The sequence below is a fragment of the Pipistrellus kuhlii genome, unplaced genomic scaffold, assembly GCF_014108245.1.
Source record: "Pipistrellus kuhlii isolate mPipKuh1 unplaced genomic scaffold, mPipKuh1.p scaffold_m20_p_9, whole genome shotgun sequence".
Taxonomy (NCBI): domain Eukaryota; kingdom Metazoa; phylum Chordata; class Mammalia; order Chiroptera; family Vespertilionidae; genus Pipistrellus; species Pipistrellus kuhlii.
This window is the reverse complement of record NW_023425595.1, coordinates 13,708,579-13,731,535: the sequence shown is the minus strand read 5'-3', so window position 1 is coordinate 13,731,535 and position 22,957 is coordinate 13,708,579. Positions and strand designations below refer to the sequence as shown.

At 33.3% G+C, this 22,957-nt stretch overlaps 1 protein-coding gene across 1 annotated transcript in view; it reads left to right on the top strand.

Moving 5' to 3' along the window:
* Positions 1 to 22,957, top strand: part of ELP4 (elongator acetyltransferase complex subunit 4) — a 158,310-nt gene that overhangs the window by 8,311 nt on the left and 127,042 nt on the right. Inside the window, exons 3-5 of the mRNA XM_036428580.2 lie at positions 6,229 to 6,350; positions 15,880 to 16,011; positions 21,779 to 21,918. Of these exons, the coding sequence (XP_036284473.1) occupies positions 6,229 to 6,350; positions 15,880 to 16,011; positions 21,779 to 21,918 (394 nt within the window). The remainder of the gene's footprint in view (positions 1 to 6,228; positions 6,351 to 15,879; positions 16,012 to 21,778; positions 21,919 to 22,957) is intronic.

Below are 22,957 nucleotides of genomic sequence, written 5' to 3'. Positions count from 1 at the left end.
ATAATGTAGCTCTTAGAAATGTTCACAGAGCACTGTCCTTCATTAAAAAAGAAGAAGACTAAAATTAATGCCAATTGATTTTTTTGGAGAATCTCATAGTTAAGAGTAAGATTATTGAGTAATTTATTTAAAAAGTTGATGTGCTAACAAGTTCATTGTATACATCTCAGATTTGTATCATTGTTTTCTTACTGAAAGATATTGAAAGAAAAATAACAAACTGATAAATCATATTTTTGTCTATCTTTAAAAGTACAGTGGAGCCGAAACCGGTTTGGCTCAGTGGATAGAGCGTCGGCCTGCGGACTAAAGGGTCCCGGGTTCGATTCCGGTCAAGGGCATGCACCTTGGCTGCGGGCACATCCCCAGTAGAGGGTGTGCAAGAGGGAGCTGGTCGATGTTTCTCTCTCATCGACGTTTCTAGCTTTCTATCCCTCTTCCTTCCTCTCTGTAAAAATCAATAAAATATATATTAAAAAAAAAAGTACAGTGGATCTTATTTAAATATACATTCATAATACCATTTCCCTTACTTTTTTTAGTTTAGATTGGAGAATCGTGGAAATGAAATAAACCTTGGCAGTTACATCAAAGCTCCCATCTAGCCACCAATCACTTTTCTATAATCCTTGACAGATATCAAACCCATTTGAGTACAGATTATCTAGTTAAAAAGAACTCACTACTTCACAAAGCAATGTTTGTTGTTGAAAATACAATGATTTATTAGAAAATTCCTTTTCTTAATGTTTACCCCATCTACTTATAACTGATTTTTGTTCCTAGTTTTGCCCTCTATATTAATAATACAGAATTTATCTACTCTTTCACATGACACTCTTAAAGTATTTGAAAATAACTGTTTTAACACCTAAAATCTTATCCAAACTAATAGACATAGTTTATTAAATTAGTTTTTACGTATCTTGCTTTTTATCCTGTTTTTTTTCTTGTCACCCCTAGTCCAGCATTGTCTCTTCAGCTGACTCCAGAATGGAATACAGTAATCCACATTTATAATGACCTATACTAGAATTCTAGAAATGATGACATGTGTCCAATTTTTTAAAATTTATCTTTATTGTACATAAAAAAGTACTTGAAGGACTTTATGGAAAAAATAATTTACAGTTTTTATATAAATAAATAAATACATAACATACAAAAGGATATATAGAAAAAAATAAGTTGTCCTTCCTGTTCCTCAGTCCCCATACTCGGAGACAATATTGCCCATTCAAATATTTCTACATAAGAAATATACTTGGGAGCATTTAGCACCTTTGCCTTTTCCATTTAATACATCTTAGAGAAAAGTCCTTGTGCATTCATATAGATATACTTTATTTTTCTTAACAGCATAGGATTTCATTGTATGGATATGCTATAATTTTTTAAATCATTTAGGTTAATTCCTTTTTTTCTATTACTAACAATGCTATTGTGAAAATCTTGTATATAAGCTTTGCATACATATGTAAACATTGCTTAGCTGCCTCCTCCTGGCTCCCTACAAGGAATTAAACCTGAAACCCAGGCAAGTGCCCTGAACAGGAATTGAACAACCAACCTTTCAGTGTACAGATGATGCCCAACCAACTGAGTCACACCGACCAGGGCAACTGTTCCAAGTTTTAATAACTGAAACTGGTGGTGAGAAAATCAAGGAATCAGGTCTAGGTATCATTAAGAGATGAGAAAAGATTTTCATAGCATAGTGGAAAGTGGTAACTGGAAAGAATAAATAAAAACACTTCATATTTATATACTAAAGAATTGAGAGCTCTATATAAACTGTTTACATATATAAAGAATGGCTAAAGAAATAGGGAAACATGCCTTAGCTCCGTGGTTGTCTCGTGAGACACATGTGGCTCTTTGGCCCTTTGAGTGTGGCTCTTCCACAAAATATCTACTTTGAAGGAGTTGCGTTAGAAGAAGTTTAAGTTTAAAAAGTTTGGCTCTCAAAAGAAATTTCAATTTTTATACTGTTGATATTTGCCTTTGTTGACTAATGAGTTTGCCAACCATTGCCCTAACTGGTTTGGCTCAGTGGATAGTGCATTGGCCTGAGGATGAAGGGTCCCAGGTTCAATTCCAGTAAAGGACATATGTTTGGGTTGCGGGCTTGATCCCCAGGAGGGGCATGCAGGAGGCAACTGATCAATGATTCTCTCTTATAATTGATGTTTCTATCTCTCTCCCTTCCTCTCTGAAATCAATAAAAATTAAATAAATAAATAAATAAATAAATAAAATAGCTAAACAGAGCAAGAAGTGTCTTAACCAGGAAAAATTGTCCACAGCACTACCTGCAATAAACAAATGAAATAAGATAAAAATTTAAAAGTATCAGGAAAATAGATAATTAGAAAGTCATTGTTGTATATTGTAAATAACATTTTAATAGGTAGTCAATGAAATGATAGGAGCAGCTCATTTGGACTTTGATATAAGGAAAAATTGACACTCCTCTTCTTCCCATCCTCTGACTTAATCTATCCCTTGGCCTAATGAACAAGTTTAATTCCATTTCCATATGACAGCCTGTCAAATATTTAAGGACAATTGCAACCCTTAGATCTCTTTTTCTTCAAGCTAAATATCTCATTTCTCATGCTTTCAGATCCCTTGACCATACTATTCACACCATTCTGAAGATATTTTAGTTTATGTAAATACCAAGTGAAATATATTATTGTCAGTCTGGTTGACTACTAAAATAGATGAGGACAATCAGCTCTCTCAACCTAGGAATTAGACTATTAATTCTGGCTAGAACCACATTTGCTTTTTGGCAGTTCTGTCACATCATTATCATTTTTACTTGCTCAGTGTTAAGGGGATTCACTAAATAGATTAATTAAATGCTTATTTGACAACTTCAAAATTTGTTTCACAAAATTGGTAATTTTCAGTTTGAAGAGCATGAAGAGCATCGTGTTTTTGCAAATCCCTAAAGAGGTGATGTTCCTCCTGTTAGTTTTTTTGTGCCTCAAAGGAGTCTTTGAAAAAATAGAGTTGATAACTATTGAGAGAGAGAGAGAGAGAGAGAGAGAGAGAGAGAGAGAGAGAGAGAGAGAGAGAGAGAGAGAGAGAGAGAGAGAGAGAGAGAGAGAGAGAGAGAGAGAGAAGAGAGAAAGAGAGAGAGAGAAAGAAAGAGTTATGATAGGGTGTGCTTTCAGCAAACTATAATACTATCGATAGATCTGGCTGATTTATAAGACAGGTGGATTTTTGTTTGTTGTTTGTTTCCCTTAATTAATTCTACAAATATTTACTAGATATACACTATGTGTCCAATTCTAGGGTTGTACCATTGAGAAGTGTTCTCTGCCATGAGGATCTTGTGGCTTGGTGGGGAAATTTCAATAATGTGTATTAAAGGCTGTAATAGGAGTTAACAAGATGCTTTCTAAAGCATGTGATCATCTCATCTCAGCCTTGAGAAAGGCTTTTTCAAAAATGGAATTACCTAACCTGGGTCTGGAAGGGTTTGAGGGAATTAGCTAGCTGTTCCTTTGAACATTTTGTAGATTGTATTCTAGACCTGTATGATGTAATTAAATTAAGGCAGTTTATGAAATTGTTCAGATTTTCTATTTTTTTAATAATTTTTTCTTCAATTATATCAATTACTAAACATAAATACTGTGTATAATAAAATCTCCAAATATAATTTATGTTTATATTTTATTAGTTCTGTCAATTTTTCTTTAAACAGTTTTATTTTTTATGAAATTCAAAGTAAAAATAGTTTGTCCACATACATATCTGTGTATAAACACATAATACACAATCACACTGTTTTATAATTTCCCATATATTTGTCATCAATTTGTATTCTTTTTTCCTTCCTATAAACGTGAGTTACCATGTTGTGTCATTTTCCTTTATCTTTTAATGATCTATATAGTATAAGTCAGCTGTCGATGAATTGCCTCAAGTTTTCACCTCAATTTTTTTTTAAAGATTTTTTTAAAATATATTTTATTGATTTTGTACAGAGAGGAAGGGAGAGAGATAGAGAGCCAGAAACATCGATGAAAGAGAGTCATCGATCAGCTGCCTCTTGCACACCCCCCTACCGGGGATATGCCCGCAACCAAGGTACATGCCCTTGACCGGAATCGAACCCAGGACCTTTCAGTCCCCAAGCCGACGCTCTATCCATTGAGCCAAACCGGTCCCGGCTTCACCTCAATTTTTTAATTCTTACCTGAGGATATGTTTAGAGGGAGGAAGGGAGAAAGGGAGAGAGAAAGAAACATCAATGTGAGAGAAACATGGATGGGCTGCCTCCCATTTGCACTCTGACTAGAAATTAAACCTGCAGCCTAGGTTTAATTCCCTGACTGGGAATTAAACACAATCTTTTGGCGTATGGGATGATGTTCACACCAAGTCACCTGGCTAGGATTGACCCCAATTTTTTATTACATTTTGTGAATTTACAACTGGAATAAGGTAGCTAGTGTCAAGATTTGGTGTCAGATTAAGTTGGGTTTGTTTTTTCAAGTCTTCAAATATATAATTACCATTACTTCTAGCCTTCATTGTTTCTAATGACAAATCAGTTGTTAATTGAATTGTTATACCCCTGAATATCATATTATTTTCCCCTTCTGCTTCCAAGATTATGACGTACTTAGATTTGGTTTCTTTGCATTTATCCCAGTAGAGGTTTCCTGTGCTTCTCGGATCTGTAACTGAATATTTTCATCAATTTTGGGGAAGTTTTGGTCATATTTAGGCCATCACTTCTTTAAATATTGTTTCTGCTTCTTTCTGTCTCAGTGTCTAGGACTCCAATTAAACACTGGTTAGACTTCTCTATATTGTTCCACATGTCTCAAGTTCTGTTTAATTTTCTTTTCTATGTTCTTCAGATTGCATAATTTCTGCTGATCTACCTTCATGTGGTTTTTTTTCTTCTATCTTTAATCTATTCATGAGATCACCAAGTAAATTTTTTATTTAAAGAATCATAATTTTAAGGTATAAATTTTCTATCTATTAATACTTTATTTTTATAGTTTTCATTTCTCTGTTGATTTTTTTCCTGTTTACTTATTGATACCATATATTTTTAATACTTTGTATACATTTTTCTTTAATTCTTTGAACATATTTATAATAGCTGTTTTGAAGTATTTTTGTTGTTGTTAATCCTTACCTAGGGTATTTTTCCCATTGCTTTTTATAGAGTGGGAGTGGGGAGCAGGATGAAAGAGAGAGAGAAAGAAAGAGAGAGAGAGAGAGAGCGAGAGCGAGAGAGAGAGAGAGAGAGAGAGAGAGAGAGAGAGAGAGAGAGAGATATCATTTGGTTGCCTCCTGCATGTGCCCTGGCTGGAGCCAGGTAAATACCCTTGACTGGAATCAAACCTGTGAACCTTTCGGTCTGCGGGCTGACACTCTAACCACCAAGAACACCAGCCAGGGCTGAAGTCTTATTCTTTTAAATTCAACTTTTGAGCCCATTTGGAATCAGTTTCTTTGGAGTGTGTTTTCATTGGTTTGGTTCATATTCAGTAATTTTTGGTTGAAACTTGTATATTATAAATAATAACATTGTAATGATTCTGAATTTTATTATGTTATTCTGAAGATTACTAGTTCGTTTGTTTGTTTGTTTGTTTATTTTAATGGGTAATCAGCTTGCCTGGGCTTAAATTATTACTCATTTTAGTATATTATGCAGCCGATAATATCTTTATCTAGTTTTTTCACCTTTCAATGTTGCTTTTTCAACCTGGTCACACAAGAATAGTCCTTGGAATCACAAAGTTTACTCAATAGCCAAATATTTGTTCAAAATACACATTCAGATTTTGGGCTCACACTTTCTATAATCCTCAGCCTTCGTTCTGTTCTCTGACACCACAAGTCAATAGACTTCAGCTTTTTATAGTACAAAATTATGCTCTCAGATTAGGAAAAGCATACCTTTAAAAGGAGCAGCAAATTTGCAAATCTCACATGCATAATAACCCTCTAAATTTTGTGGCTACAATAGATGAATAATGATTTTTTTTTTAAGTCAAGAAGACTCTATTAAGAGTATCAACTTCAAAATAAGTCTCTTAGCCTATCTAACTGTACCTTAGGAAAACATAATTATTGCCCTACCTCCTATAATTGTTTTAAGGAGAAAAAATATAAAAACACAGGATTGTTTGTGGTATATGGTAGGATTCTGACTATATTATTTTTTTTCTTTTTTTACAGAAGAGGATAAATATAATACTTACTCTCCTTTGCTCTTCAAGTATTTCCTGGCAGAAGGAATCGTCACTGGGCATACTTTGTTGGTCGCATCTGCAAAAGAAGACCCTGCTGACATATTACAGGTATAGATTAGATTGTATTCTATATATTCAACATTGCATCTTGAATATTTTATGAAAACATGTATGTGTGTGTGTGATTGTGTGTGTGTGTGTGTGTGTGTGTGTGTGTGTGTGTAGGATAATATAATATGTTTGTACAAATGTAAATTGTTTGTACATGCACTAATGGAACCCTACATGCATTTTTTTTTTCTTAAAAGAATCAAATTTATTTAAGCAGATAGTTTCCTCTTTTTGGAAGAATTGTTTATTGAGTTTGAGAGAGAAAAACAGGGATGTGAAAGCAGAACATTGTTTGGCTGCCTCCTGCATCCCCCGTCCTGGAGATCAAGCCTGCCACCCATAAGTCATGGAATAAGTAACAATTCATTTAAAATGAACCATATCATATTAAGTAAAAATTAAAATTCTATCTTAATAATATTGAAAGCATTCTTTCATATCCCAAAATATCAACCTTTTACTCAAATACTGAACTCATTTGTTAAGATCTTATTCATTGTACCACATATCTTTTGCTTTATTGGAGTCTTTGGTTATAAATGAGATCAGAGATACCAGTTGATAATTTTAATACATCATGTTAAAACAATAAAAAATAATTCTGGTCCTTCTACTTTGCAAGCTTTGTTGCATGTTCAATAACATAACACATTTTCCCATGCATTTTTACTCTTTAGCCTGTATAATATTTCTTGTATTTCCTATCAAAATTATTTGTTACTCTATACCTTTTATCCACAGTATAAGAACAAATATTAGACAACCCTTTGAAGGCAGACTTGTAATCGGTGTTATGTTCCCTTCATTTGTTTGTCAATAATTTATTTGTTCAGCAAATTATCAGAACATACCCTTTTCAATGCTTATAAGTCTGAAGTGCCAGTTGAGTCTAAAATTTGCTGTTTGACCCCAGGGTTTCCCTCTTCCACCCGCCCTCACCCGCCCATCCCCTTGCTACTCCTGAGATCTTATTTAAAATTCTAAATTCTCCTCTGGCAGCTTCAATTAGAGCTTCTTTGGCAATCTAAAAAGACTAAGAAGAAACATGCAAAGGCTCAATACTACTTCCAGCGACCTACATTTTTAGACAGCTTTTAAAAGAGAGCATGTGCCTTATTTTCCAGGAGGAATGAAAGTTAAGATAAAAGTATAAAGGAAAATAAACTCAACTCTCTGTCACTAGCTTGTGAAAACCATCTCTGATATAACATTAAAATAAACACACATTTGTATTTGATGTTTGTGCAACAGCCAACAAAAAAAGGGGGGGCTTTTGCAGGCAGAAAGGTAACCTAAGTCATGTAATAAAAATTCCATATTCTGTATATTTATCCTCAAGAAGGTGAAATATATGTGGGATCTGGGCTTAGATTTTAATTTCTCTGTTGCTGCTTAACTACTGGCAGGATCTTGTGCAAGTCACTTAACCTTTCATATTAAGAAAGGGATAATACCCCAGCTACCTCATTCCAGAGTTCCAAATTTAAAATATCTGGAAGGTTTGCTTTCTAAATCTCACACATGCTTTCAAAAATTTTATTTTGAGCTCATAAAAAAATGAATTGCTGAACTTGATGGTTATTGTTATGCTCAAAAGAAATGTTAAAATCTTAGCACTATTATATAGCACTTTTTCATTCTTTGAATATAAGCCACAAAGGCCAGAATTGGGAATATTAGAAGTAGAGTTAATTTTTCTTCTGAATCCTTTTACAAAAAAAAAAAAAAGGTAGTTACAAGAAAATATTCTATCCTTTTGGGAATGATACATGACTTGAAATTCTGAAAACCAGATCATTAGAAGTAAAAAGAAATATTCAATAGTTTTTCATCAGCTCCCAAATTCATATATTGTCTCCGTAAATGAGATATTAAAGGATACCATGAAAAGAAGAAGGCAGGACACCGTCAAGGGTCATAGATTAAGCAGACAGTACAGAAGGATAACTTTACGGTGTGACAGCCCCAAAGAAGGCAGGGCCACTTCTCCAATTAGTGTTGGCATGATTCCTCAGTGGCCAGTCTTTCTTTCCTGAAATTTTCTGCAGTTGCAGAAAGTGGCCTTAGCTCACCACATCAATCTTTTAATATTCTGGAATAGCAATGAACTCAGAAGCATTTGAAATATGCTATTTTTGTAAAATAGTCTTACTTCAGTTCTGTTATTCATGTTTGTGTGTATCTAAAAAACAGTGCTAGGTTTTAGAAACAAGTTAGAGAGTATTAAACTGAAGATGAATTGGAAGTAGAAAATAAAGTTGAGACTATGAAGTGAAACTTCTTACCTTTATATTCTTAAACAGATTACAATATACAGAGTGCTATAGAATTAAAGAAAATTTATTTTATGCTTTTATTCAGGACTCAATGAACAGAAAGAATCAGTTTTGTTCTATTGACACCTAATGTTACTACAGGATGTAATATTTAAATTTAATAAAAATAAAGGGATATCCAATTCATATAGTATCACATAATACTCTAAGAATTTTTATTTGTGACATTTTCCATAAGCTGGATTTATTCTGGAAAAATAAAAGAATATGACATCAGACAAAATCAGTCGCTTGTGTATTCCTAAGCCAGGGGTTTAACTGATCAGGATCTCTTAAATGAAGATAAATGCCTAATTTGATTCCTAATTGAGATTTCTTTGACAGTAAATATTTCTGAAACATTAGAATATATTTTTTCCAACAATGTAAAAATTTTATTACCTGAACTTAATAATTAGATTATTATCACTGTCCTAGTATAATTATATTTAGAAATATTTTAGTTATATCAGGTTTTTATAAATTAATTTTTATTCAATAAAGTCAATTAATACTTAAAGGAATTTTATAAGAATCCTATGCCAAGATAAGAATTCTTTTATAACTCAAATAATTATTGCATAACCTGTTTATTTAATATTTATTTTCATATATCATATTTTGTTAAAAACCAGTTACTGAACACTCTTATACAGCAAACATTTACTAAAGATCATTGCACATGATCTCACCAACCAAACCTGCTAATACCAGTGAATTTGTGGATAATTTAATTTATTCAAAATATATGACTTTTTTTTAATGTATGATTTTTAAAAATGTCTTTATGTAGCATCACCTATACCCTGGATTTCCCCGTCATCTACATTTCCCAATGTTTTAACAATTTTAAGTCGCCTTTCCCCCCATATATGTTTTTTCAAATTAAATTTATCTTTATTGTTGAAAGTATTATAAATATCCCCTTTTTCCTCCCATTGACTCTCTTCCCTCCACTCCTGTCCCCTCCCCAGGCCTTCACCCCACTATTATCTGTGTCAATGAGTTACACATGTAAGTTTTGTGGTTGCTCTCTTCCCTCCCACTGTCCTTCCCTTGAGGATTCTCAGTCTGTTGCATGCTTCCATGTCTCTGGATCTGTTTTGTTTATCATTTTGTTTTGTTCATTAGATTCCACATATAAGTGAGATCATGACATATATTTTTAAATATTTAACTAGAGATGATGTGAAGGGCAGGCATACTTTTAATATATGATATATGGATACTCATGTTGGATATTTGGTGTACTTTGTATTCACATTATGATAATCAATAATATCTTTGGATTTGTGTATCTTTCAGAAAATAAATAGCCCTCCCCCCCCCAAAAAAAAATACCTCAAAATCAACAAAGTAATATTCTTACTGACACAATATAATATACTTGCTGATTCATAGATAATGCTTAAGTAGTATTAATTATACAGTTACCAAAACCTGCAAGGATCAAAAGATTTTATTTTTAAGAAGGATTTCTCATGCTGCAGGGATTATGTTGCTACATAATAGCTCAGTAGTACTTCTGCTCAATTGTAAAATAGCTTAGAGAGGAGTGTGATGCCTATAGTTGGTATAATGCATTGGTAATTAAGAGGGTGGGAAGTTAGGCTTCATTAACTGCTGAGGGATTGTATCTTGGGTTTTATTATGCCCTAGAGAACATAACAAGTGAGAAGGGTCAAACTGTTGGAATCAGATTTTGCTTGTGCATCTGCCAAAACAAAGATCACAAACTAATATAGCAGTAGGCAAAGAATGGCTTGAATTGAAAGAGAACAAATATATTTGTAGCGTCTTATGGATAAGGATAAATGTTTCTGATGAAAAATACATATGTACTTAAATACCGGGGTATATTTTGGTATTAGAAGTTTGTAATAATTTTATTTTATATGGGTTTTTCTTAAAGTAGAATAAATAGTTCTTTTTGTCTGAAGGTAAGGCCAGTTGCTTTATTATGTTTTTTCTAACCTGATTCAATTAATTAAAAGAGGTACAGAAATTTTATACTTCCAAACCTATTTTCTATATAGAATTTATGAAGCCTGCTTTTTATTTTTTAATTCTTGATCCTTGCTACCCTATATATGCAAACTGTAAGCACCACATTGTAGGAAATAACCAAAAATCTGATATTTTTTCTTTTAGAAAACAAGAATATGACAACAATAGCGTGTGTTATAAAGGGCTAGACAGTAAATATTTTTGGCTTCTCAGGCCATATGGTCTCTGTTACAACGACTCAGTTCTACTCTTGTATCACTAAGACAGCCATAGATAATTCATAAACAAATGGGCATAATTGTGGTCCAATAAAACTTTATTTACAAAAACAGGTAGCTGGCTGACTTTGACCTCCAGGCTATAATATGCTGACTCCTTGAGTGCCCCAAAGCCATTGAGATCTTCTACTTTGTTGTTTTCTGAAAATTTGGTGTTATTCTTTCCCTATTGAATTGCCTTGGCACCAAGGTAACATTGCCTGGAATGCAGTTGGCTCACAATATGTGGTTTTACTTTTCCATTATTTTTATATTATTATTATTAGTAGTAGTAGTAGTATCATTATTATGTTAATTCTTTATTATTTAAAATATTACATATGTCTCCTTTTCCCACGCCATATTGTCTGTGTCCATTGAAAATGTTTACGGTATATGCATGCATACAAATCCTTTGGTTGATCTCTGCCCCCGCCCTCCCACAACACACACACATCCTTGCTTGCCTTTCCTCTGAGGTTTGACAGTCTGTTTGATGCTTCTCTGGATCTATTTTAGTTCATCAGTGTATGTTGTTGATTATATTCCACAAATGAGTGAGATTATGTGGTATTTATCTTTCTCCGACTGGCTTAATTTGCTTACCATAATATTCTCCTTGTCCATCCATACTGTTGTGAATGGTAAGAGTTCTTTCTTTTTTATAGCAGCATAGTATTCCATTGTGTAGATGTACCATAGTTTTCTAATCCACTCATCTGCTGATGGGCACTTTAGGCAGTTTCCAAATCTTAACTATTATAAATTGTGCTGCTATGAACATATGGTTGCATATATCCTTTCTGATTGGTGTTTCTGATTTCTTGGGATATATTTCTAGAAGTGGGATTACTAGATCAAATGAGAGTTCAATTTTTAATTTTTTTTGAGGAAACTCCATATTGTTCACAGTGGCTGCTCCAGTCTGTATTTCCACAGGGGTTCCCTTTTCTCCACATCCTAGCTGCCAGCACTTGTCATTTGTTGATGATAGCCATTCTGATAGGTGTCAGATGGTATCTCATTGTTGTTTTGATTTGCATCTCTTGGATGATTAGTGACTTTGAGCATGTTTTCATATGTCTCTTGGCCTTTTTATGAAATCAGGTATTTTTAAGTCCTCTTAAATTTTTTCTTTTGCAAACTTGGGAATGGCAACTCCAAGGAACTCTGATCACATTTGGGATCCTTAGAAATCGACGAAGGTCAATAGCCTTCTTTAATCTCATTCTTCCTTGTGTGTTCCCTTTAGTTTAAATTGTCAGTGTCTGTACCATGTAATTCCATCTCTATTCCTGGATTCTGCTGAGATGGCTGCTTTAATCCAAGTGTCACACCCATGATCTCCTTATCAAATGGTTGTTCAGCCATAACCTTACAGTTCCTTCAGAACAAGCTTTTTCATTTGTTGTAATATGGATAAGCTTAGATTTTTCCAATTCAAGTTCTGTTTCCTTTTGGCTGGAATTCCTTTATTAATTCATTTCTCTCTTTTTGCATTTTACTCTAAGCACTTAGGAGGAACCATACTGCTCCTTCAAAACTTAGTTTACAAATCTCCTCAGCTAAAACCCATTTTCATCACTCCAAGCAGTACCTCCTACAAAACACTAGAACTCAAGTCAGCACAGTTCTTTGCCACTTCATAACATTTTCCATAAAACGTTCCTTGCACCTTCCTCCTGTTTTCAATAATATGTTCCTCATTTTCATTTGAGACTTCACCAGAATCACCCTTAACTTCTCTAACTTCTAGCTTGCATCTCAAAACTCTTCCAGCCCTTGGAATTATCCAATTCCAAAACCACTTCCATATTTTTAGCTATTTGTTACAGCAGTAGCCATTTTTTTGGGTACTAGAATCCCTCTTGGTCATCTTGAGCTGCCATAGCAAAATACCGTAGACTGGGTGACTTAAGGACAGATGTATTTTCTCTCAGTTCTAGAGGCTGGGATTAGCGAGTGGAATTTCTCTAAAGGCATTTTATCTTAATTTTGTCAGTTTCCCCAGGGAGGAATTTTCTAATCTCCCAGTCTCCTGCCTGTTCCAGTAAGGAGAGCTTCTGGCCTTGTGAGAGGTTAGCAGTGGGAGCCAGCTGTGTCTGTGTGTGAGAAGAGGAAGCTGCCTTGCCCTCTGCCTGAAGATTTCTGTGTTCTTTGTCTTACACATGATGTCTCACCCCTGCCCTTTGTAGTGCTCCTGCTTCCAGGGTTTGTACAACTTGACCTCTCCATTTCTCTTGCAGTCAGGGAGGAGGAGTATCCTGACTCTCTGGGGGAAATGGACGGGTATCGGGGTCTTATTGTTTCTTTTAAAGACTTTCAACAAATTTTCCTGTTTACACACAAGAGTGTTACTCCTTTCTTGCTGCAATTACTGCTTTGCTTTTCAGGTATGCCAGTTGTTGAGGTTTGTTAAAGCCAAGTGGTAGAAACTGGATTGTTTCACATTTTTCTCTCTTATTTTCTAGATGTTTATATATCTCAGAGAAAATAATTTGAGATGCAAAGGATACATTGCAAACAATGTTTATTGTATTATTCTTGGACTGCAGACAACCTAAAGGTTCAACAGTAGGAAATGATGAACTGAATGTTAATTAAGCTATATAATTCAACATGCAGCCATTGAAAAATCTTACTTTAAACAAAAAGGTAGAAATGCTCACAATATAATTTTAGAATTCAAATAGTATATGTTATAATGTGCAAATAGTTAGTATGCATTTTGAAAAAAATATATGTAAAAACTGGAGGGAAGTACTTAAAGATGTTCAGAGTTATTATTTCTGGTTAATAGGTTATCGTTTTCTTTTTTATGTTTTTATATCACATGATCTCAATCCTATGTGGAAGCTAATTAACAAAATAAACTGATGAATAGAGTGGATCCAGAAACATGGAATCACAGAACAGAATACAGAATCTTGGAGGGAGGGCCAGAGAGGGTGAGTAGGTGGGTGGAAGGGGATCAACCAAAGAACTTGTATGCATATATGCATAACACATGGACACAGACAATAGGGTAGTGATGGCCTGGGGTAGAGGCTGGCTGGAGGGAGTCAGTAGGGCAAAAAAGGGAACATATGTAATACTTTCAACAATAAAGTTATGAAGAAGGAACCTAGTGACTCCTACATCTTAATAGGCTTCATAATCACATTTCTAAACTTACTGGAGAATATGTTAATGTCCCTTGAAGCAAAGAATCATTGATCAGTTCAACAACTCTTTTACTTCATTTTTGTTTTATAAATTAAAGTACAAAGTTATTAATAACATTTTATCATATCCTTCTTTTATGGAAGTATTTGTCTAACATATCTATGTATGCATACACATAAGTATATGCTGGTAACGTCATTAGTGATTATTGTGGGAGAGGTTGGGTTTTTTAACTTTATTCTTTTGTCAGAGTTATTATTGTGTCCCTGGGAGGAAAAAAATGTTAACCCTAATATTTATATTATTAACTGGTATGTAAGTCAAAATGTATGGCTCTGAGTATTAGTTAAGACAATAATTTGACTGAATTCATATTATCGAACATTTCTTGAGTGCTCAATATGTGGCATGCACCATTCTCTACATTTTACATTTTTAATTCATTTTTTCCTTACAACAATGCATTGAAGTAAATACTCCCCCCTCCTTCTTAGATAATAAATGGAGACATAGAGAAGTCCAGTAGGTGTTCAGCATAACTATTGACCCAAAGCTATTAGTGCAAACAGTAAAGTCAAGATTTGGGCCCAAACAATCTTGTTGAAGAATTCAAACTCATAACCACTATGCCATATTATACTATACATCTTAGAAATATTTACTTCCATCCGAAAAAGAAGTTATTTTATATTTTGTAAAATACTAATAGTATTATAGGTACAATGGATTCAGAGCTTACATAATATAACTAATTTCTAATGCTGTCATAAATTAAAATGTGAATCTAATTGGAGGTCATTTAGGAAGTAACTATCATATATGATGCTGAATGCATTGTCCAGCTGATTAGTTGACTTGATTCTCAGATAAATACATCTGACCTTGAGAAGTAAAGGTTGTAATTTAGACTATTAGTGATACAGCACAAGATCGTGTTTACTAAGTCAGCCTCACATTATCTTTGCCATTCTGGCTAAGAAAAGATACAATTATTGCATGGCTTTCCTTCTCAAGAAACTTATGTACTTTTTTCTTTCCATTATTTCTATAGTGTACCTTTTCACACGCACACACACACAAAAATTGTTGTTGTTGTGTGTGTGTGTTTCTTAAAAGAAATTGTTTTCATTATGTTTTCTGTAGTCACTCTGTAGGTCAGCTTCCAAAAAAACAAGTAAAATTGGAATCCATTGTCTCTTCATTTAAGCACAGATTTTAAACTCTCCTTTTATTTTTTTTAAGAAGAGACATAAGCTTGCAGGTGCAAAACTAATATTTGATATGGGCAAAATAAATGTCTTTATTCTTAGTTATTTTTTCACCCATTATTTCGGTGAATGAGTTTTTGAATTCTAGAATTACAAACCAGTAAACAGATTGCGCACAAGCTTTATTTTTACCTTGTGGCAAACATAACAATAATTACATGTAATATAGTACATAAGTGCTAATTTGAGACTTTGCTTTAAGTGTATAAATTTAAAATATAAGCACAGCCTTTCGTTGCACCATCAGTTGATTTTGGTTAGTATAAAAATTGGAATATTTTCTTAAAATTCCAGTTCATTGCTAAAAATATAAACTGCACATTTAATATTATATTTACCCCTTTTCTCTGTTTTAACTTTATATTTGTTATGATTTTGTGCTTGAACCAATTTTAAGACATCAAGTTTTAATACATTAGAAAATTCTAGTATTGCTAATATCATTATTTAAGAAAATTATCTCTCTTTTTTTTTTGCCACACATGCTCAATAATGTGTCATTCTGTTTTCTTAGGGACTTCCTGCACCGTTACTTGATGATAATTATAAAAAAGAACTTGGTGAAGATGTACATAATCATGAAACACCAGAATTTAACAGTAAGATGAAAATAGCTTGGCGTTATCAGCTGTTACCTAAGATGGAGGCAAGTCAGCATACAAACTATGCATTTCTAAAATTTATAAATAAATTTGTTTTATTTTATGGAATCTCTTGTACAACTGTTAAAATGCAGTACAATATATACTTGTTTATTTAAATAACTAGATATATTTCATTTATAGCATATTTGATCAAGATGACATATTTCTTAATAATAAAATTATAGCAAATTGTGTTTATTTTTTAAGCCAAAATAGATTATTTCACTTTTTCCATAGTCTCCATATGGAATCTTTTATTCTAGGGTTACAAGCCAGAGTAAGTGAACTAGCAAAGCCATTTATTATATATATTTTTTAATTTTTATTGAATTTATTGGGGTGACATTGGTTAATAAAATCATATTGGTTTCAGGTGTACAATTCTGTAATTCATCATCTGTATATTTGTGTTCACCACTCAAAGTCAAATCTCCTTTCATTACCATTTATCACTTACCAATATCCCCCCTTTACCCTCTTTCACCTCTCTATCAGCCCCTCCCCTCTGGTAATCATCATACAGTTGCCTGTGTCTGTGAGGTTTTTATGAAAAGTTTGTCTCATTCCTCCTTCAGAGTGGTGCGCCTGCACTGTTTTGATTGTCTGTGGGAGTAAACATCTCAGAGATTACATATTAGCACATAAACCCAGTGCTCAGTTTTCAGGGTCTACAACCTGAGGCCTGAGGACCCTAAAAAAGTGTGCTTTTGCCCTAGCCTGTTTGCTCAGTGGATAGAGCATCAGCTTGCGGACTGAAGGGTCCTTGATTTGGTCCCAGGTTTGATTCCAGTCAAGGGCACAAGCTTGGGTAGTGGGTTCTGTCTGATGTGCAGGAGGCAGCCAATCAGTGATTTGCTCTCATTATTGATCATTATTGATGTTTCTATCCCTTCTTCTTTGAAATCAATCATATATAATATATATATGAAATCAATTATATATATTAATGTGTATATATATGTGATATATATGACATTACATAATGTATATTATATTAATATATAATTAATATATAATTAATATATATATTAATGTGCTCTTCATACAGTGGTCTTTACCAGAGACTTATTCTCCCATTTTCTTCTGTCTTTACATGTAAAATAAAAACAAGCGCTCTCGCTCGCTCTCTCTCGCTCTCTCTCTCTCATCTCCTTTCACTGCTAAATTTTTCTTTAGGTTAGGGCATCTGTAATAATAAAAGCATAATATGCTAATTATGCCAAACAGCCAAACAACCTTCAGGTTGTCATTCTAGACATCCTTGTGAACAAAGCCATGGTGGTGGAGGCTAAGGCAGAAGCAGTTAGGGGCGATCTGGCAGGCAGGTGAGCAGTTAGGGGCGATAAAGCAGGCAGGCAAGTGGTTAGGGGTAATCAGGCAAGCAGGCAGAGTAGTTAGGGGTGATCAGGCAGGCAGGTGAGTGGTTTGGGACAATCAGACAGGCAGGTGAGTGGTTAGGGGCAATGAAGTAGGCAGGCAGATTGCAAGAGGGTGCAGGCCAGGCTGAGGGCCACCCCTCCTCCTCCAGATGAATTTCATGCACTGGGCCTATATAATAAGTACAGCCTCTATCTCTGCTACCAGAATGTGAGCTCACTGAGAAAAAGGGACCTTTGATTTTTTTGTTTAACCGGCTCACTATGACGTGCGCTGACCCCTAGGGGGTAGAATAAAGGTAACAGCTGGAGAAGGGAGGTCCCAGCCCATATCTGGTAGCGGCTAGAGATCCTACCCATGCACGAATTTTGTGCACTGGGTCTTTAGTCTACTATATAAGTCCAGTTCTTACTGTTCCATTTTCAGTTTAAAAAGAAAACCCAGGATTTTCTGGATTTTGGTTGGGCAAAATATAGTTTAACACTAATATGAGTAAAAGATTAAATGAACAAGTAGTCCAAAACTAGCTGTGTCAATTATCATATAATATATGCTTTTTAATATAAATTGTCGTGAAGTCTCAAGAGTGTACTCATATTCCCATTTAGGGAATGCTAAAAAGGACAAGAATATGCACAATTAAATAACAATAGTTCAGTAAAGCATTAAGCAAGCACTTTCATGTACAGGGTTGTGAATTTTAAAAAGTCCCACTTCTACCATAGCTGGTTTGGCTCAGTGAATAGAGCATTGGCCGATGGGCTGAAGGGTCCAAGGTTCTGGTCATGGGCATGTCATAGCAAGCAGGCTAGATCTTTGGCTGGCAGGGGTTCGGTGTGGGAGGCAACCAGTCTCTTTCCCACCTCTTCTCCCTCCCTCCCACTTTCTCCCTAAAATCAATGGAAAAAATAGCCTCAGGTGAGGATTAACACAAAAATAAATAAAAATTAAAAAACTTCTTCCCTTGTCCTTTGATTTTGTCTCCTACATGCATATGTCTTCAAGCCCTTTTCTCTCCTTACCCCAAGAATTGCTTGCCTACAGCATATTCTGAAACTTAATCTCTTCACTGTTGTAGAACTCTTCTGCAGAGGCCTACAAATGGCTCTAGCAATTTATGACCATGTATTAGAGGTTTACTGTTTATGTTCAATCTTCATTACACTTTGGTTTTCTATCTTAGTGATTCAGCCACAACAGTCCTGTGATAGATGCATGTAGTGGATGACAACACATACACTTTTTTTTCAGTAATGTAATGTAATTTACAAAGATAGTGATGAGTCTTCTGGTCACTAATGGATCATGACACAATAATAATAATATTGACATGATGCTTTACAACTTACAGAATATTCATTGCCAGTATTGCATTAGATTCTCATAACAGCCCAGTGAAATAGTTATTAGCTCTAATTTTGGTGCTTGAACAGAGCCTCAAAATGGCTTAGTAATCATTTGGATTCTTGATTTCTGTTATACCATACTGAGAAAGAAGAAATGGTAACATTCTTAAGAAAATGCCTCATTTAGTTGGCTTATTTGTGGTGCAGCTTTCTCTGAAAGTTTCATTTCTGACATACTAGAGGTGGGGAATTTAGCACAGTAAATTTTTACTGAATCATTACAATTTACTCTCTTCTACAGTTAACAAGTTAATGGGTAGTTTATGAATGTGCAATAGTTTTCATAATGTACACTAAAGATCTTATTAAATTGAGTAAACTGATTAGTTATTGATGATAGTTTGATTTTTTAAATGTATCTTTTTGTGTGTAGAGTTGAGATTTTTTTCATGGAATATTACTAATAATATTACTATATAAAATATATAACTAATTTAAAGCATTTAGTTATCTTTTTTAGAGGAAATATTCCAAGTCTTTGTTTTATAATTTTAGGCCTCAAAAGAGTTCATAGCATTTCAAAAATTTGATTATATGTAATGCTATGTCTCTTGGGTAGAAAAAAACTTTACAAAATTGTTGTTGTTTTTTTCTTGAAGAGTATATTTATTTTCCACTTTCATTTTTTTATGGAAGGATTAAAGTTTTTCAACAGTAATAAAAATTTTAGTTTCTTCCTTGTGAATATTTTTGTTTTATGTCTAATCTTAATGTCTAAAAAAAAAAAGTAACAATTGTAATAAAAGCTTCTAAATTTTACATTTTAATGAATTATAAATGTTCTATATGTAAACTGTCACAGCATGAAATCAATTTTCTGCCTTGATTCAATCCAAATCTGAGATCTCTATCACATTAATATTATAATTAGAAACATTAATAGATACCGGCAACTTAAAAAGCATATTTTGCTTCTTGACAATTTAGCATATTTCTCTGAGTTCACAGGACTTCAAGAACCTTCAGACCACTAATAAATTTATTAAATCAAACTTAAAAGAAGAGAAAAGTCTCTCTTTCTTTCTCTCTCCCCATGGCCAGCCTGCTAAAATAGATTATTCATGCTTATTTGATTCAGGTAGGCTTTTGCAAGCTTCCCTACTAGGCCTGGGAATGTGGTACATTGAGGCCTTTTCAGAGGCTTCTGACATAGACCAAGCTTTTATTGCATGGTGTTTTATTATTACCAAATCCTAGTCTCCACCCAGTTTGTAGGCACTCTGCTTATTCTTTTGAATCTGGAAAGGTTATCACCTACCTTAATCCATGCAGCAGTGTGGATTAAGGACACCAGTGTGCCCCAGGATTCTCAAAGAGGATCTTGGAAACTTCTTGTTTCTTCTTTTTTGCTGTCTTTACTAAATTCTATTGGGCCTTAGAGGGATTTGCATCTGAAATGGGCAACCTGGTGTTTTTATCAATGAAGACATCAGATCAAAGTTCAGTTAGTCAAGGCCTTTCTAAAACATTAAGGGGGCTTGGAATTACACAATAAAAAGATGAGCTCTAGCAGAGATTGCAGTAAAAACATTCTGAACTATAATCCGGATAAAGAATAGATTATAGGCCAAAGAACAGACCTTGTTTAAATTGCTTTAGACTAATAACTTTACATTTTAAAACTTTAAATCCTGTTTTTAAGAAACAAATTTTAGCGTCATAATTTATTAGTCAGTACTTTCATGGTAGATACTTTCATGATAAATCTTTTGGGAACCATACTTCAGTATATTATATTGAAAAACTGGATAAGGACAATTAATAGGTCTCCTTTATTAATGAAAATAAATAGTACCTTATGGAGAGATGAACAGTCATTTTATTTAGAAAGTAAACACTAAACCCACAGGCTCTGAATCGAGAATAATGTTTCTATTAGGCTTAAAAACATTCTATTCTGTTACTATATAATTTAATGTTTGTAAGCATTTAGTTAAGGATATAAGTTCTTAAAGTCTTAAAAATGCAAATACCGAGTATCAAGCAAATGTCTATTTCTAATCTAAACTACGAAGTTATTAATTTCTTAGTAAAATAATTTAAGAACGTATTTCAACTACCAAGTTTGTTGAATGTTCTGAAACTTGTCTGTTTTGTAGCATTCAGGACAGTTGAAATTATGTAAATTTAGATCAGAGATTTCATTAGAAACTATTGCTATATGAAATTGTCAGTAGTTCAACTTTGGTTAGAGGTGTAAATATTTCTAATGTGCTGAGTGAAAGAAATCAGCCCAAAATTCATCCAAAGCAATAATGTTATAATACTAGGATTTTACTTTCCTATGTAAATAAATACAGCATCAGTAGATTTTCTTAAGAAATATAATAATTTGTTGAAGAAATTGTTAGTAGAGGGCACAAAAGAGGAATTGTCAATTAACTAATGATTATGGCAGATTCCTGATTTACTTTAGCTTATATATACTTTCTGAGCTTTTTTCCCATCTGGAGCACCCTGGCGCATTTTATACTATATGCTTAACATTAAACTTGTAAGAAAAGTTGAATACATATACACATTGTCTTGTGAGAATGTAGTTTTAAAATGATGCTCAATTTAACGTACTTCAATAACTTTTGGACCCCTCACTATGAATTAATTTGGCTTAAGTTTTCATCAATTGTCATTAAAACCTGAAATTTAAACAAAAATGATTGAGACTTACATATATTAAATTTTTGAATTTAGGAAGGTATAATAAAGAGTAAAAAGAAAAAGCTAAGGAGGTTTTAAATTTGTATCAATCTTAGGGAACCTCCAGGAGTAAAGAAACATGGGAGATGAAAAGGCTACTTTCTAACTATATAGTTTAAAATAATAAAGATTATTGTATTTATTTCTTTGAAATTTAATGCCTATGTATACCAGCTTTTTCTTGTTCATATTAAAATGCATAACTATATTAGCATTTTGCTAAGTGTAGGACAAAATAAATAGTAATTTTTTAAACTTTTTTATCAATAAATACAAATTTTCTTAATAGGCTGAACCAGTATCATCTTCAAAATTTGGTCACTATTATGATGTATCAAAAAAAATACCAAGAGAACTAATAGAGGCTTCAAAATGGCATGGATTTTTTCTTCCAGAAAAAATACCTTCAACTCTTAATGAAGAACCCTGGTAAGTTAATGACCTAATTTTGATTTCAAAGGTTAATAGAATGCATATATTGCCACATTCTTTGAAAGAATGCATGTCAAAAGTACATATCCTAATATTAAACATTAGTTTCTATATAATGTGTAACCTTAATTGTGCATATGTTTCATATTATTTGATTTAGTTTTCTTCTTTTTCCAGTCTTGCAACTCTTGGACATGCTATTATTCTTAATTGCAACTTAAAAAGTTTGGGCACCAAATTTATAATACCTGCTATTTTTATTTTCAAGAAAATGTGAAATAGTTCTAAGTCAGGTTATTTCAGTGTTAAATGCAAACTGTGCTTTTTCAGAAAGTAAATAAGTACCTGTTTTCCAATATTTTATTTATTATGATTTTCTATTTCTAGTAATGCTATAAATAAAACAGTCTGGTTTTTAAATGACTTAAAGAACATAGGATTTGAGTTTTACAGTGAAGAGTTGTAGATATTAAACCAATACATCTTTATGTTATAATGCTACTAAGTTTAAGGCAGAACCCTGAAAATTACAATATTTGACATTGAATAATTTATAAAGGAAAATAATATTTTATTTTATCTCTATTACAATTAGATCAAGGAAGGATAATCCATGGAATCTGTTGCCATACTGTTAAACCATTATTTTCAAAGTGAGATGAGTTATTAAATGGAGGTTTAATAGATAGGAAGTTGTAAACTGAAATGACTTAAAAATTATAGTCTCCTTTCCAGAAATATCATGTAAGAATTTAGTGAAGATTATAATTTATTTTTATTAAATCTCTTTCAAAAAGAAATTCTTCACTTCATTATGGTGTCCCCTATTTATTCTGTGGTCACAGACTTACCCAAAGTGGTGCTTTGATGTCACCGTAAGGTTAATAGCTACTGTAAATGAATGACTGTGTCAATCACTAGAGAGTGTGCTGCACCTGTGTTATCTAACCTGTGAAAGTAAATATGCCCATTTCCAAAACAAGATACCAAATTCACAGAAAAGACTTATCTGAGGCTCAACTACGAAGTGCTAGAG